At 41.4% G+C, this 16528-nt stretch overlaps 2 protein-coding genes across 3 annotated transcripts in view; one reads left to right on the forward strand and one right to left on the reverse strand.

Annotated features, from left to right (window-relative positions):
* Positions 1-3225, forward strand: part of ESRP1 (epithelial splicing regulatory protein 1) — a 52040-nt gene extending 48815 nt beyond the window's left edge. For both annotated transcript variants that reach the window (XM_026705960.2, XM_026705961.2), the window contains exon 15: positions 2006-3225. The gene's annotated coding sequence lies outside the window, so the exon portion shown is untranslated. The remainder of the gene's footprint in view (positions 1-2005) is intronic.
* Positions 3226-12915: 9690 nt separating this feature from the next.
* On the reverse strand, positions 12916-16225 carry LOC113439903 (GSK-3-binding protein-like). The gene has a single exon (XM_026705959.2). The coding sequence runs from the start codon at positions 15259-15261 to the stop codon at positions 14557-14559; it is 705 nt and encodes a 234-aa protein (XP_026561744.1). The 5' UTR covers positions 15262-16225; the 3' UTR covers positions 12916-14556.
* Between the last annotated feature and the right edge of the window lie 303 nt (positions 16226-16528).

Raw genomic sequence — 16528 nt, forward strand, 5'->3', positions numbered from 1 at the left:
ATATGTAAAGAATCTTAAGTTTTAATCACAAAATTTATATATTATAGTTATATCCTGGGACCAGCTGTTGTTGATATATAAACATAATTCTCCACCATTTGTTTTACCTGATATCTCTTCAATTCTGTCTGATCTAAATATCTGAAATCCTGGGACGTATATGCTGTTGTCATCATGAATTTCTGCATTAAGCCAGGTTTCAGTAAAGCAGAAAACTGCTGAATTGTAGAAATCAGAATTGCTTCTATTTAAAAGGAGAATTTCATCCATCTTGTTAGCAAGTGAGCATAAATTAGTCAGAAAGATTGAAGGGAGAGGGGTTTTTTTCCTAACAGCTTTTCTGGAGGTAGATTCTCGCCCTTCTCCCATCTAATCCCTACCCATTCTCCAGACTCCCAAAATCTGCCCTTCTTTTCTTCCCACCCCACTTCCCAGTGTCATTTCGGTTTACTGGCCAAGAATTGGCTGCTCCATGCTGTTCTTTTTGGATGGTGAGAAACAGCAAATGGGTAAAAATTGCATCCACTTTCAGATTATGAGGTCCCAAAATAATCCTTGGGGACTGCCATCACATCAAAGTTTCAGTGCAGGCCTTCCAGATCAAAAAAACTTTCTAGAGGTTTGTTCTGTTCCTTAACACAGAGGTTCCATGTTTAATTACCCTGGCTAAGGGCAGATAGCATTCCTGTCTGCACTTTCAAATAAATTTCTTTAGGATCCTCAAGTGTTGATTTTATATGACAGAAGATAATGTTATAATATCTTTACCATTGGCTGTAATTTAGTCTTTAGAGGGCTTCAAGTCCCACATATGTCAAAATTCAGCATCTGACTTTCTGTTCTAGTCAGGCAGGTGCCTTTGGGAAGCCCACAAGTAGGGCCCCCGGCCCCCACATGTATGTTCCCTCTGATCCTGGAAATTACCAATAGGCAAGAAAAAATGGGAGAGGTAGGCAAAAAGACTTAGTTCTGATAATATCCACCAGTGATGACATTTTCCAATGAGATCCTCACCTGGGCTGCATTTATTTAATTTAAGTGCCACTTCTTGGGGTTCAAAATGAAAAACCACAATCTTCCTCCAACCATCAGGAGCCTGAGCAGGTAAAACTAACTTTGTTCAGAGGACATCCAAAGTATGACTATTTAAGTCTAGCACAGTGTATTGTTAATTGTAGTCAAGGAGAAATTCCTTAATCCACAGTTTGTATCCATGTTTTGGTATATCTACATTTAACTCGGTGATAACTGTCTCTCCAGACCAAGACAGGGGGAGGCATACAGATGTAGAGTTGTGATCATGTGATTCCCTTTTGTGATCTTCTGATGAGCAAAGTCAATGGGGAAGCTAGATTCACTTAACAACTATGTAACTAACTTGACAACTTCAATGATTCACTTAACAATTGTGGCAAGAAAGGTCATAAAATGGGACAAAATTCATTTTAACAAATGTCTCACTTAGCAACAGAAATGTTGGGCTCAGTTGTGATCATAAGTTGAGGACCACCTGTACTTGCACAAGGAGAAAGAGTCCGGGTCGGGTCAGTCATGAGCTGGTAGGTTAGAAGTAAGTCAAAGTATAGATGGTCCTCAACTTAACAACCACAACTGAGGTTAGAATTTCTGTTTCTAAGCAAGGCTATTGCTAAGTGAGTCACGCCCAATTTTATAACACAGTTGTTAAGTGAAGCATGCAGACATTAAGTGAACCTGGCTTCCCCTATTGACTATGCTTGTTAAGAGCCAGCTGGGGAAGTCGCAAATGGCCATCCCATGACTCTGGGACACTGCAACCATCATAAATAAAGGCTGGTTGCCAAGTACTCCAATTTTGATAATGTTGCTCTAGGGATTCTGCCAACAGGGGTTTGAGAACCAGTCCTAGGTCACTTTTTTCATTGCTGTTGTCATTTTGAGCAGTTTCTAGATGAATGGTTATAGGTCAAGTACCTGTATGTAATCGTATGAATGACATGATCCAGTCCTTTTGCATTTGCTATAGGCTCCAGTTCATATCCTGTAGAATACAACTTCACTGAACAAAATGGAAATTCCACTGAGCAGGCTCCAAATTCTACATGGCTGCAATCTTCCAAGTCAGAATCTCCACTATCTTGGATATCTGTTGATGTCAGGGAATTGTGTGGGTTTTTTTTTAAATAACCAAATTTGCATACATGTCACCTCAAAAATAGCCTTTTCTCCGTCTCTCATTCTATACTTGCCACTGAAAGCCTTGGGGACCACCTAAAACCATTACCTGAAATCACAGCTGCCAAATCCACAAGGGAAGAATATTTTATAGGTATCTATATCCAAAAATTACATTTGTCTGTGATCACTAAAAGTATCCTACCAAGGTTAAGGCACTCCTAACATTTGTTGATACAACACATCATGGCAAACCAACTTTTCTAGTTTCATGCACATTTTTAAAATAAAACAAAAAGGTCTGAAGACCTTCAGATTTATGCCATGGGGGGTGTTTCTGTGTGTATGTTGCATTTGTACATGTGTATGTGTGTGTGTATATATATATATGCGGATGTATGTGTACTTGGGTGTGTAAACACCTTGATTCATGCATATTTATTTGTTTAAAAATATTTTTCAGGTTCTAGGCAGGTTTACTTGTCAGTGTAAAATGCAGTATGGGATGGGGAGGGGAGAGAATGGTGTATCATTTTGTAAAATATAGCTTATAAATATATAAATATATATAATGTAATGCTCTAAAAATTTGTATATTGCACATGACTACTGTATATTTAAATTCCTCTAGTCAGATAATCCAACAGAAGAGAAGTTATTAATGGTGTACAAACCCTTCACCAATTCCACTTTTTCCAGAAGCCAATATATAACTTATAAATATGAATATTAAATTAAACATGGACAGTTAGAAAATTTCTCCTCACCATTGTCTTTCCTGTGGAGGAAGGAATTAAAATGTGTGTGGTAAAATGTAGAGATCACTACACCGTAAGGGGCTGGGATATAGAAATTCTCATTTTAATGTTTTACATCAGTTTTTCTGCTGGTATCCGTGATGAATTATCAAAAAAACAGAGTTTTCAAAAGCATACAGGGTCTATGTCACTGTTGTAAAAATGGATTGGAATTGTTCTTGCTGGATTCTGTTCAAAAATGATGAATGAATGTTATGCTCTTTGCCTCACATTACAGTTTTGTCTTCCACAAATATTAAATTGTTTTAAATCAGTTTACTGAATTCTTGAATTCTGTATATGGGCAGGTAGGGTGGATAAATAACAGTTAGACTTTCAAGTTTGGTTTTGTTCCTCCCCAAAACCTAAGCGGAAGCTGTTTTAAGAAAAACTGAGAACTGTATGTCTTTTCCCTCTCACAACCTGTCATTAATTCTATCCACCTACTAACCATTCTGATCTCAGAAAGTGAAACATGGTTAAGACTATTCCAAAAGTGCTTTTTTCAGTGGGACTTCTTGTTTTTTCTTTGGAGCCATTTCACTTCTCATTCAAGAAGCTTCTTCAGCTCTTTGGTTAAGACCATGGTAGTTAGTACTTGGATAGGAAACCACCAGAGGGGATCCCAAGGATGCACCAATAGGGTACAACAACCAATCCCTCATGCATTGATGCTGACGTATCTGTGGTCATCAGGAATAGAGCCCAGATCGGCCCCCTTTCCATTTTCACCAGTCCAGTGTTTCATTATATCTTTTATTTCATCAGCTTTAGGAACATTTAAAATTTTATGCTCCTGCTTAATCTAGAGAGGGGACTTTTTTTTCATAAGAAATAGGTCACAACATCCCATTTTCCCTATGAGCAAAGACTCTCTTTGCCAAAGAGGAGGACATGGATTATTGTCCACTGCTGGGATAATGGACATTAATTTGGGCCTATTCCAGAAGAGGGAGCTCAAAATCAAATTCCTAACCTGTCCCTCATCTGATCTCCGCCTTTCCTTCACAACTTCTAGACCAGATTCTCAATAAAAATGAATTGTTTCTGCCTGGGCTCCTTTCCCCCAACAGGATTCAAATCATCAGTTTCTCTTGCTTAGAATCATAAGAATGTATGCTCTACGTATGGAAATTGCATTACATATGACTTAGCATCTCTGAGAAAAAGGACAAACACAGAAAATCTCAAAATTGTGGGAAACCATATAAACCTAAGCTGTTTATAAAATGTGTTATTTGGAAAAACAATACCAGAGGCACTCTTATTTGGGAAGGGAGTGCCTTCCTTGATGTGAGCTAACAGAAGGAAGGAAAGACTAGGTGAAAATCTCTGGACATCAGTATTGTTTTGGTTTTTTTTCTTAGTTCCAGGTAGATGCCTTTGTTGCAGGAAACACTCAATGGTGATCCCATAACCAGATTTTATTCAGAGCATTCAGACAGCCCAGAAGATGGCGTGCTTAGCATTCAGCCTAGATCTAATTCTCCTGCTGCTTTGTTCCAATTTCTTTGGCTCTGTTTGTAGGCTAGCTTTATCAACCAGCCCTCAACAGTTACCCAGCCTAAAGGCTGTTTTTATTAAGCTGTATTTCCATGCTCACCGCAAAAAGAGGAACATTGTTTCCCCAACCTAATGCTGTTGGGATATATATGTGCTGGTGGGAAATAATTTGCCACATTTAAAGCAGCAGGCTGAGGAATCCTCTCTTGGAGTTTCTGGACTTGACTAAATAAATACCCTTGTCTGGAAATACTGGTTGTCACCAAGAGGAAAATTACTCTTGCCCTCGGAAGTTGTGGGAGCGCCATCACTTGAGACTTTCAAGAAGAGATTGGACTGCCATTTGTCAGAAAAGATATAGGGTCTCCTGCTTGGGAGGGGGTTGGACTAGATGACCTACAAGGTCCCTTCCAACTCTGATTATCTGTAACAGAAGACAATTTCTCTTATATAACAAATGAATACAAAAAAATGTGGGCAAGAAAACTGCTCACCCCAGTTTTAATTTATATTTGGAGGGATTTAGTTGCATTATATAGAAAGCCATCAGTGGAATAAAAAGCAATCTGGCTTTGTGGGAAAGACTAATTGAAATTGTTCAGCTCTACAGCAGAGTTTTTGCAATATAGTGTCTTTTTAGAACAAAAATAGTAATTCTTGCAGTGTGTGTGCTACAAGTATACTTTCAAATCCTTCCCATCCTCTGCATTAAAATGCCATGTTGGTTCTACACATCAGATTGAAAGCAGCTTAAGAGCTGGGGCCTTTTGATAAATATTAATGATCTGAAACAGTGCATACAGGAAAATGATGTACTCTTAAGATGCTCTCGAGTTGAAAATTGTCAGTACTATTATGGTTTTCTCCTGCAAATAATAAATGATTCAACAACTGTATGGTTACCATGGGGATAGCTTCTCATTGAACCTAAAATTACCAAGGTGCTGACAAGCCACTATTTTTAGTACCACAGTTGTCCCACTTTAAAAACAGAAGAGTGATATGAGTGATATGAGTCTGTCAATGTGTAGGGATGTATGCATGTGTGAGAAAAACAGGAACTAATTTTCAGAATTGCATTATTATTATTATCATGATTGCAATGTCCATGTACATGGTATTTTAGAGAAACATTTGTATAAATTTTTCCTTAAATCTTCATTTTGAAGGCATTTATAACGTAAAAAATATAATCCAGAGAATCAAGGAGAAGACAAGAGTGTCAATAAGAAAACTGAACAAATCCCTGATTACTAAGAGTAACAACAACAAAAATGACCTATGCAAGCAGCTGTTTGTGGATTTCTCAGATGTTGCTGTTTTAGTAATATTTATACAATGTGGTGCAGAAGTATTGTGGAGGGGAGAGAGATTCAACCAATAAAATATTGTTTATTGTAATATTATAATTGAAATTTATATGGTAGAGTTTCCATTTAAAAAAAATACATAAGGGTGGGGAAAATATGACAAGAATGTAGTTGACCAAGGTAGAAGAGAACATACAATTAGGGGTAGATAATTTTCTGCAATAATAGCATTCTGTTGTCAGTATATTACAACATCTTCATCTGTTGCATTCATTAGAGGAAATCTAGAGGACAGTTAAGTCTGACCTACAGACTGATTTCATAGACCCCAGCTTTCTTGCTTTCATACAAAAAAAAAAACCAATTAGTTAGAAAAAGTACTCAAGAACAGAGATATATATCCTCATTGCACTAAACATGCCAGCCGTTTCACAGCTACTGATAATATCTCTTTACCAAGTGAAGAAACCTGTTTGTGTGAGAGGCTTATTTTTAAACACTACCAGAAAATGTTTACAATTATCTTCCCTGTGGGCTCAGTTAAACCCTGGTAAAACAGACAGATGGATATACCAAACATACTACATGTAACAGTACACAATAGTTAGCTGTGTGGATACTGTGTGCACATAACAGATAGATGAAGCATCTATGACTTTCACTAGTTAAAAATGAAGGGAAAATATTGTCATTAAAATACTATGGAACCTAAGATGCCTTTTCTGACCTAGTGTCATCCACATGTGTTGGAGAAAAGTTTTCATAATTTCTAACTGACATGGCCAATATAGAAATTATGGGAGTTGTATTCCAACATTTCATTTACAACATAACCCAACAGCATCATTTACAGAAGGCAGGCCTGCAGATTGTAGTTGTTACTAATGATAATTTTGTGCCGTCTTAAGGTCATCACTTTGGGTCAAATGTCTTTCTTTCTTTCTTTCTTTCTTTCTTTCTTTCTTTCTTTCTTTCTTTCTTTCTTTCTTTCTTTCTTTCTTTCTTTCTCCATCCATCCATCCATCTATCCATCCATCCATCCATCCCCATACATGAGAAACAAGCCCCAAAGCTCTGAATATTCAACAATAGCATCAATGCACCAGGTGCAGAAAAGCATCGCGCTAGAGCAGAGCTGTCAAATTTCCGGTCCACAGACCAGATGTGTCATGCACTGCCCATGCCCATGTCCAGTTTACTGAATTGAAAAAAAGTCCCAATACATCACGTGATGCCACTGTGATGACGTGAGTTTGACACCCCTGCACTAGAGTAATATGAACTTGTGGCCACAGAAGGAAAATGATTGGCTTCTTATACTTCTAAGCTAGGGTCTTCAAACTTGATACTTTAAGGCTTGTGGACTTCAACTCCCAGAATTCCTTCTCCAATCATGTTAGCTGGGGAATTCTGGGAGTTGTATTCCACAAGTCTTAAACTTGCCAAGTTTGAACACCTTTGTACTAATCCATCATTGGATTGGTTTTGTCTTTGCAAAACAGTATGGACAAAGCAAACTGGCTATATGCAACAAATCATGATGAAGAATAGATTTTCTCACAGGCCATGAGTTTGATAGCCCTGATATGCAGTGTTGCAGGCAAACTCTGAGGCACAGTGGCACAGTGGTTAGAGTGCAGTACTCCAGGCTACTTCTGCAAAGTTGACTCTGCCTTCTGAGGAGGGTAAAATGACCACCCAAATTGTTGGGGGCAATATACTCTGTAAACCACTTAGTTATAAAGGTTATAACTAAGGTTATAAAGCACAATAAAGCAGTAAATAAGTCTTAAGTGCTATTGCTATTATTAAACTCTGCCCACAGCCTGGAGTTTGATCTTGACAGGGCTGAAAGTTGACTTAGCCTTCCATCCTTCTGAGGTTGATAAAATGAGAACCTAGATTATTGGGAGCAATATGCAAATAATATTTCTAAATTGTAATCCAACAAAAAAAGTACTACAAAGTGCTATGTAGATAAGCCTAAATGCTCTTGTTATTACTTTCTGGTCTGTTGGCAACTGGCTCAAGTAGAATCAAACAAATTTAATATGAAAATAGGTTAAACAAACCACAAAAGAATATTAAAATAAGTTAAACAGACCACAGAAGGAGGCTAAACGCTGTAGAGAAACACCATAGCCAGGTAAGGATTAACACAGGGTGGAAACAGACCAAAATTCTGGATAAAAGATAATTCTATTAGAATTAATATATCAACACCTTTCTGAAAGCTTTGTATTCAAAACCTCTGAGGTAGGAGATAAGGTAGCATTTATACCAGGTGTTTTTAAGTCCCTACAGTATAAAAACTATGTGGTAAACCAATGCTTTTAAAACATGGCAACTTTTAGACACACTATGGACTTCAACTCTCAAAATGCCCCAACCAGCATGAGGAATTCTGGGACTTGAAACCTATACATTTTAAAGTTGCCAAGTTTGAAAAACAGTGAGCTAAACTGAAATCAATAATCGACTACAGCAATGCCCTTCAGTGGATTAATTTTTTTTTACTACCGGTTCTGTGGGCATGGCTTTGTGGGCGTGGCAGGAGAAGGATACTGTAAAATCTCCATTCCCACCCCACTCCGGGGGAAGGTTACTGCAAAATCCCCATTCCCTCCCCACCCCACTAACCTGCTTTCCAGCTCTGTTCTCCTGTGCAGGGCAACAAATCAGCTGGGACTTGGGAGGCAAAGAATAGATGGGGGCAGGACCAGTCAGAGGTGGTATTTGCCGGTTCTCTGAATTACTCAAAATTTCTGCGACCGGTTCTCCAGGACTGGTCAGAACCTGCTGAATACCACCTCTGATGCCCTTGTAGTAATCACTCTGCTTTTAGGATCTTTCCCCAGTGCCAAGCAAGAGTGCTATCAAAAAACTATACAGGGTGATATTTGCTCTCAGTGGCAGATCTCACCTGTACGTATCCTGTTCTGAGTCATTTTAGTCACCTGATTTCTCTATCATATAATGATTGATACTGCCCATCTAAGACGTTCCACACCCTGAGCCTTCCGTCACACAGTTTAAGAATAAAAATGCTGTGTTAACAGTGCTACAGCTGAGCATTACTTAAAAGTGTCTCACTCATGGGCTGGGGAATGAAATAAAGATGGGGACAAATTAGAAAAAAAGAGCAGCTGCCAAGACATATATGTGCTGTGGTTAGGTGTAAGAGGGAGATAGCCTTCTAACAGTCTCAACAATAAATTATACCCTCATTTATACCCAAAGATTTACTTGATCTGATCTACCCAGTTCTGAATGATTAAAGCCCCTGATCTCTGGTAATTTACATAGAGTTTTATAAAAGTCAAAATTTGCAGGGAAGGAAATGGTAGTAGGTGATTGGCTCCAATCCAAAAACCTTATTTTGTCTTTCCGCTCCATCAATCACCATTATTTCTGCCAATGAAAGATTGATGGCAAGACCCCATGTATTAAGATTAGGACTCCAAAGTCTAAAATCTCCATTGTGTAATATGTGCTTGACAGTTACATAAACTTCGTTTTGGGAGCGCTACATAGGTTGGTTTATTTTACCTTTGCCTTTCTTGGCTTGAGAACAATAAGCCACAAGCATGTACGCATTTACATTCAGTGTTTAATATGGGACTGGCTATGTGGGAATTCTGAGAATTGAAGTCCAGGCATCTTAAAGTTGTCAAATTTGAAAATATAGGAAGTTTGGAAAAAAAATTGGGAAAATTGGATTTGTTCAGTATATGTAATATTTTCTGCCATACTCTGTTTGAGCCTAATGCAATTCTTCAAGGACAAACAGCAGTCCCAGATCGACATGCAGCTTCCAAGCCTCTTGTTATAGTCTTCAAAACCTATTTTAGCTAAGATTGTAAAAAAAAAAAACCTACCAAAACACTAAAATAATTGTCATCCATTTGAACAGGAATTCTTGCAGATTATGGTGCAACGTGCATAAAAACAAATAAGTGGAGCTGCAGTTACACTGTTGTGGCCTAAAACAGGAAGTCAGAAAATACAAAGAGATAAAACAGGGATATCACAATTAGAGTGCTAACAGAATAATTTCAATCACTACATGCACGATGCTGACCTACCAACTTTGTTGTCTTCTGATCACAAAGATTAAGATTCCCCCAATGCTGCTTACCTGCAAGGAGTTATAACATTATAAGATATAGGGGAAACAAGGATTTTACTGCAGATTACCAGAAAAATATTTCATGTACCTATAAGGCAGGGGTGTCAAACTGGATTTCTTCGATCAGCATTGTAGTTCTCCTCTGCAGGCTGGCAGCGGCAGGGTGGCAGGACAGATGATTCCTGCAGCAATCTGCCAGCCAAAATGGGGTGCGAGGGGTCCGCAAATGCCCCCTTCAGTTCATTTTTGCCCTCCATGGCCTTCTACAGCACCCTGCCAGCTGAAAACAGCCCGTGTGGCCTGTACAGCGCTGCAGGAGGGCATGGAGGGTAAAAACGAGGCATGGAGAGTCTGCATGCAGCCTGTTTTAGCCACCAGAGGCACCGCAGGCCAGTCCCTTCCAGGGTGGCCCAGCGGGCCGGATTTAAGCAACCCGTGGACTGGATCTGTCTTGCGGGCCTTGAGTTTGACACCCCTGCCATAAGGCCTTCCTACTCATATTTATGCATTTTTACACATTCTTACCACCTTCATCTGTTTCTCTTCTGAGTATTAAGCTACAGTTCACTTGTTGCTGTTACTATTAGCACAGGAATATTAACAGTCTTGCTTTGTGCATCAACAGATCAGCTGGCTTGTATGAAGGTAAAAGACTTGGTCAAGTCAAGCTTGCTTTTCTGTCAGTTCAGGAAAATGTCAAGTAAATTTCTTGGGAAAAATATGGAAGTGATTTACAATTGCCTTCTGGTTTTTCAACTCAACAGTCCAGGGAATCTCCTGGTGGTCTCCCATTCAAGTAATATCCAAACCAAACCTTGCTTAGCTTCTAAGCCCAGACAACATTAGCCAGAGTCTTTTGTCATACATCTTATAAATCAGATTTGTATAGAATTTATTAATACTTTTAAACACATTTTATGTTTAATTGCTGGGCGCTGTGAGTGCCTCCCTGGATTAAATAAAGGTGGATATAAATCAAAATGAAAAATGTATAAGCATGAGCCACAATGTGCTTTGATTGATTATCACACTATAATGTAATAACTAGGCCTTATTTCCAGAAAGTGGACACTCTCCCTCCTTTCCCTCACACAGTTGTAAATTAACATTTCTTAATTAAACTTTGCTCCAGAGGAAAGCAGTAAATTTGCCCAGACTTTTAAAAATAGCATTATTTGGCAAGCTATTAGACATTTGTTTTAACTTGTTTACTTGTAGACTTGTAGTCTCTTCAGCAATATTTCCATACAACCCTGGCAACTATATTTTTCTCCATAGTTTCTAAATTCAGACGGGAAGTTGAGAACTGAATAACAAACTGGCCCAGAATACGTTAACTCTAATAATGATGTATGGCATGTTTACTTTTATAACTGAAGAGAGTATGGGTTTTGTCAATGTAGCCAAAATTGACAAGGTATTCTTTGAATTCTTGTACAAAATTGCAGCTGTCGAGTCTGGCTAATTCCTTGGCAGTTCTTTTTCCTGGACTAGAACTTTAAAATTGTAAGGCAGAGAAAACAAATCTTTCCCAACCTGGCAAGTTCTAAATGTACAAGGATCAACATTCCTGCAGATACATAAAAACTGTAAATAAAGCTATTGGCAATGTTGATTAGGAACAGTGAAGTCCAACCAGTGTTTCTCAACCTTGGCAACTTTAAGATGTGTGGATTTCAACTCCTAGAATTCCCTAATCAATCTTTTCCCTGGCTAAGGAATTCTGGAAGTTGAAGTCTACATACAATACAATTGCCTAGCTTGAGAAGCACTGGTTCAACACATTTAGAAACCATAAAAGTTGGCAAATTCAAGATATGTGGAATTCATCCCTCAGAATTCCAGAGCCAGGTAGTTCAAGTCCACACATCTTTGACATCTTGTCAAAGTTGAAAATATGCCATAGGCAGAAAAATATTAGGATAAATGGTCAGTGGATAGAAAACCCAGATTTGCAAAAGATTGGCTGAAGACTTAACTTTAAAAGAAGACTATTGTATTCCCCTAATCCAATTGCATAACAAAGAGTTCTTGAAGGTCCAAAGTCATCTTTTGTGTAATGTCATTTCATCATAATAAAAGTATTGAACATGATTTTATGTTGCTTATTACTCACATCTATCACTTCTGCACGATTTTTATTCAATTGTTATATATTATTTATATATATATCTACATATATATATGCTTCTACAGAATTTATATTTTGCAGCTCTTATAATTTATTGATTCAAACAAGATGATTCATTTTCTTTGGACTATTTGCTAATAGTCTTCCACTGCCTTTTAAAAATCTATTTTTCCTACTATTCTGGATGCAGAACTCCAAGCAAATGATGCCCTTTGATTTTATTGCCTTAACAAAGGCGTATGCTTTATCACTTTATGACAAAATCATATACCACAAAGGAAGATATTTTGAGTTTGAAATTGGGACAGAGATAAACAGTAAAATAGCAAGCAGGCATACTTTAAATTGAATTAAAGTTACTAATCCAAAGCAAATGTCAAACGAGTGTTCTGAAAATATTTTAATTGGCATTTATTTTAATTGGCATCTAGAGAAAGCTTTGCTCTTCTTAAATACTTCAAATGGAGAGCAGTCTAGTGATGTCAGTGGATCTGGATTTCATCCAAGATCACTGGAGCTCAATTGTAATCAAGTTAAGACCTGCTGCAAGGGGCCCAGGAGCGTCATTCCTTCTCTTACCACAAAGTGTTCAGAGGGAGGGGTAGCAGGGTGAAATTAAGAGGTTTTCAAATATTATTGCATTCAGAGGCAGTATCAAGAGCAATATGAAGAAAAATGCCCAGAATCGTGTTTGGCAGGAAACAAAGGAACTGATTGGCGTAGTGCAGAAATCCTAACCAGATCTTTCTACTGCACCCTCTACCAGTTGTGTTTAAAAAAAAACACCCTCAACCAACCAACCAGCTTTCTCAGCAATAGGCAAAATAATTGGTTATGCACATTAAGGAGGCATCATAAACCATTCCAGGACAAAGGACACAAAAGACTCCATTTTTAATATATAAAGTCTACCATGTTTATTCAATACACATTAAAGACAACCCCTGAAAACCAGGAACACAACTTCAACACTCCGTTACGAAGTGTACATATGTGTATATATATAAATATGCGTAAAAGCACTTATACACACATACTGAGTCCACAACTGCTCCTGTTAAACCAGAGGGTGTGCGCACGCATATAGATATATACACACATTTTATTGTTTTTATTTTTAAAAGCTTGTGATGAGCTACCTTCTGTGAACAGAGTTCTTCAGCCACAATCTCTGATAATGTTCAGTTGAAGCCAGCTGCTTTCTAGCTTTTAGATTATTTTTTTTAATGGCTTCATATAGATTGTATTGTATTTGTTTTGTTTTTAAAAAACAACAACAACAACTATGAATGCCCCAAAGGAGAAGAAATTGCAGAAGGGAGGGTGCAGACAGGGGTCTTCAGAAATGGAATTTTCCTCTTCAGCTAATCAGAAACAGGGGCAAGAATTTATTTCCTTCTTTGGGGGCATATTGACTTGCCATTACATTTACAGAAATCAACAAGGAAATCTCTGGGCTCTTTTCTGGTTGGAGACACCCCCCACCAAATAATAATAATTACCCGGGTAGTTTTCCTAGAAAGCTTGCTGAAATATGACCCCGTTCTGAAAAATCCAGCTTGCAAGGAGAGGAGGAGCTTTGGGAAAGAAGCGGGGGTGGGGTGAGGAGAGGAGTGGGAAGCTTGGACCAACGTGTTTGTCCTCAGGAGATTCCCAGTTACAAAACACACAGGGTTTGCCCACAGCCCAGTCAAAACAAGTAGGGATAGGGTTACAGTACCATGGCCACCTGCCTGGGGAACACAGCAAAGACACCAAAACACCGGGGGAGGGGGGGGGCAGGAAAAAAAAGGGTGACCTTCGCCAGAAAAGATGGAGAAGGGAAGGGAAGGGTGATCCAAAGCGGATTATATTTTAGTGTCCAGCAGTGTCTTACTACGGCGTCCACTGCTCCTCCTCCTCCTCCCCTCCCGACCGTGGACAGGTCTTGACTATTCAATAGCTCGTGCCCTAACCCCGCGCATCCAGGCACGCGCGCGCGAGGATTTCACGCCACACAACATGCCACGCGGGATGGTGGTCCCTTCTTTGCGCTTCCCGCACGGAGGGCAGACAGCGAGAGAGGTAGGGTTTCGGCGCCCCGGTGGCAGGCGCCAACTCCAGCAACCGAAGGCAGATCCGGATGGTCGGGCAAGGGGGCGGGGGGAAATAGACGGGGGACGGGATCGGGACTGATCAACGGCCGGGCGGGAGGCTGGAGGACAACCGTCCGGAACCGCAATAGCACCTCTGTCTTTTGTTTCGTTTCGTTTCCCCGAAAGAGGAACAGTAAGTAGCAGATCGTCAAGTGGCTCAAGAGCATTTGAAAAAGCGAGCAAGAAGCATCGCTTGAAAGTCCTGGCAAAGCCCCCGCGAGGGTCTGCTTCAAGTATCTGGCCGAAGCTTGAACAATCCGCCTCTGGGGGCACTTTGCAGTCACGCTCGCTCGCCGCCGCCGCCGCCTCGGCGACCCTCTCCCCCGCGCGTACCGGGATCACCTCGCCAACCAGACGAGGTCTCTTTCCCACGGCGCCTTCCCGGGAAGAAGCGGCGTTAGGGCAAGGCTTGCAAAGAGGCGACGGCGAAGGCTGAGCCCGGGTCTCCGTCGCTGCTACTGCAGCGGCAGCAGCTCCCGGCGGACGAAACGGAGCCCGGGGAGCCCGTGGTGGAAGAAGTCTCGGCCGCCGTCGAAGCCGCCAACTGCAACCTCCGCACCGCCTCCTTGATGAGGTTGCCGGAGAGGATGAGCTGCTGCAGGAGGCGGTGAGGGTCGCCGTCCTCCTCGTCCCCGTCCTCGTCGCCGGCGGGCAGCAGCGACCGGTAGCGGTGGCGACGGGGCTGCTTCCTCCCAGCCCGAGCGGAGCTCCGTAACCAGCCCCGGCTGCACAGCTGCTTGGAGACCCGCGGGCTGCCCTTCTGGTCCGCAGTGGGCGGCGGCGGCGACGGCGGCCAGAGGAGCAGCGAGGGCGATTGGCGCGGGTGGGACGGCGGGTTGCGATGGTGTAGCGAGGCTAAGAAGCCGAGACTTCTCGGGGACGAGTAGGGAGCCACTCGGTCCCGGCCGTGGTGCCTGGGGAGGAGACGGGGGGCCGCCGGCGTCCGGTGCTGGGAGCTCAACTGCAGCACCTCGCCCAGCTTGGCCACCAAGGCGTCCACTTCTTTGGAACCGCTGCCGGCCGTCCCGGCGCCGCTCTGCAAAGAGACGGCGGCGCGCTCCAGGAATAGGAAGCGTTCTCCGCCCGGCCGCCGGCAAGGCATCGCCGCTGCTCGCCTGCCTGCTTCCCCCTTCGCTTGGCACGCGACGCTGTTTCTGGGGCGGCCACCGCAGCGCCGGCGCTCGTAACTGCCAAGCGAGCCCTCTCCCGCACGCTCCCTGCCTTCTCCAACGCTGTTGTTGGTGCTGCGGTTGGTTTGTAAACAATGGATGACGCGCGCCGGGCGCGTCCAACCGCTCCCACCAAAAGAGGGGGTGCAGACACCTCAAGGGGTTTCGCGTTGACGGAGAATTGCGGCTCTTCCTCCCGGCCCAGAGTCTTCTGTGGTAGCTCGAGTATCGCAGGGGGATATAAGAGTGCGAAAGCCGCGAAAAAGGAGATTCGTGGAAAAGGTTTCCTCCTCTGCATCTTTCTTTCCTCCCCCCTGTATGTAAAGAGTCTGCGTTCCGGTGGACTCGCCTGCTATTTTAACGTCGGCGGCCGAGGAGCGTGGGCGGGGCCTCTGAGATCGAGAGCAGGGGGCGGGGCGAGGGTGGCGTCATAATCCTGGTTTGTAAACCAGCGGAGGTCAGCATGGCAACACAAGTACGTGTATGTATACACACAGAGAGAGAGAGAGAGAGTCGGCATTCGTTGTAAAGATAGGATCTAAGGCAGGAGAGACGGCTGGCTCGTTTGCAGCATATTTGCCTTGGAATAAACGTACGCTAATTTATTCCACTGGGGTGTTTTCTCCCAAGTAAATGTGCAGAAGACTTGAATTACTACGAGAGCTGAGTTGGGGAGGGGAAACTTAGTAAAAACTTCCCAGTAGGCTTATTGAACAGTAGTGCTTCTGCTGAAAACCTATTTGCCAGCAGTTGCACTCTCTTTTTTCATTTGCCATAATGCCGCAGAACAAAGCTTTATTATTTATTTATTTAATTTGTATTGCTGCCTATTTGCCCATGGCGACTGGAGGCGGCTTACAGAATGTAAAACATTTAAAATAAATAAAAAACCTAACAAAAAGAATTGAATAGAATCGAATTCTTTTATTGGCCAAGTGTGATTGGACACACAAGGAATTTGTACTGGTGCAAATGCTCTCTGTATACATTAAAAAATATTTGTTGAGAGTCAAGAATCATAAGGTACAACACTTAGTGATAGTCATAGGGTACAATAAGCAATCAAATCATCCTAGGAAACAGTCCATATAAATAGTAAGGATGCAATCATGAGTGAAAAGGGATGGGTGATAAGAAGTGATGAGAAGATTAATAGTAATAGTAGTGCATAATAAATTAATAAAGTACAATAGAACAAAA

This window comes from Pseudonaja textilis, chromosome 3 (assembly GCF_049901715.1).
Source record: "Pseudonaja textilis isolate UNSWEBS1 chromosome 3, rPseTex1.2, whole genome shotgun sequence".
NCBI classification, from domain to species: Eukaryota; Metazoa; Chordata; class Lepidosauria; order Squamata; family Elapidae; genus Pseudonaja; species Pseudonaja textilis.

Excerpts from the sequence above, each read along its gene's own strand:
- LOC113439903 (XM_026705959.2), bottom strand. The coding sequence starts at position 15,261 with ATGCCTTGCCGGCGGCCGGGCGGAGAACGCTTCCTATTCCTGGAGCGC.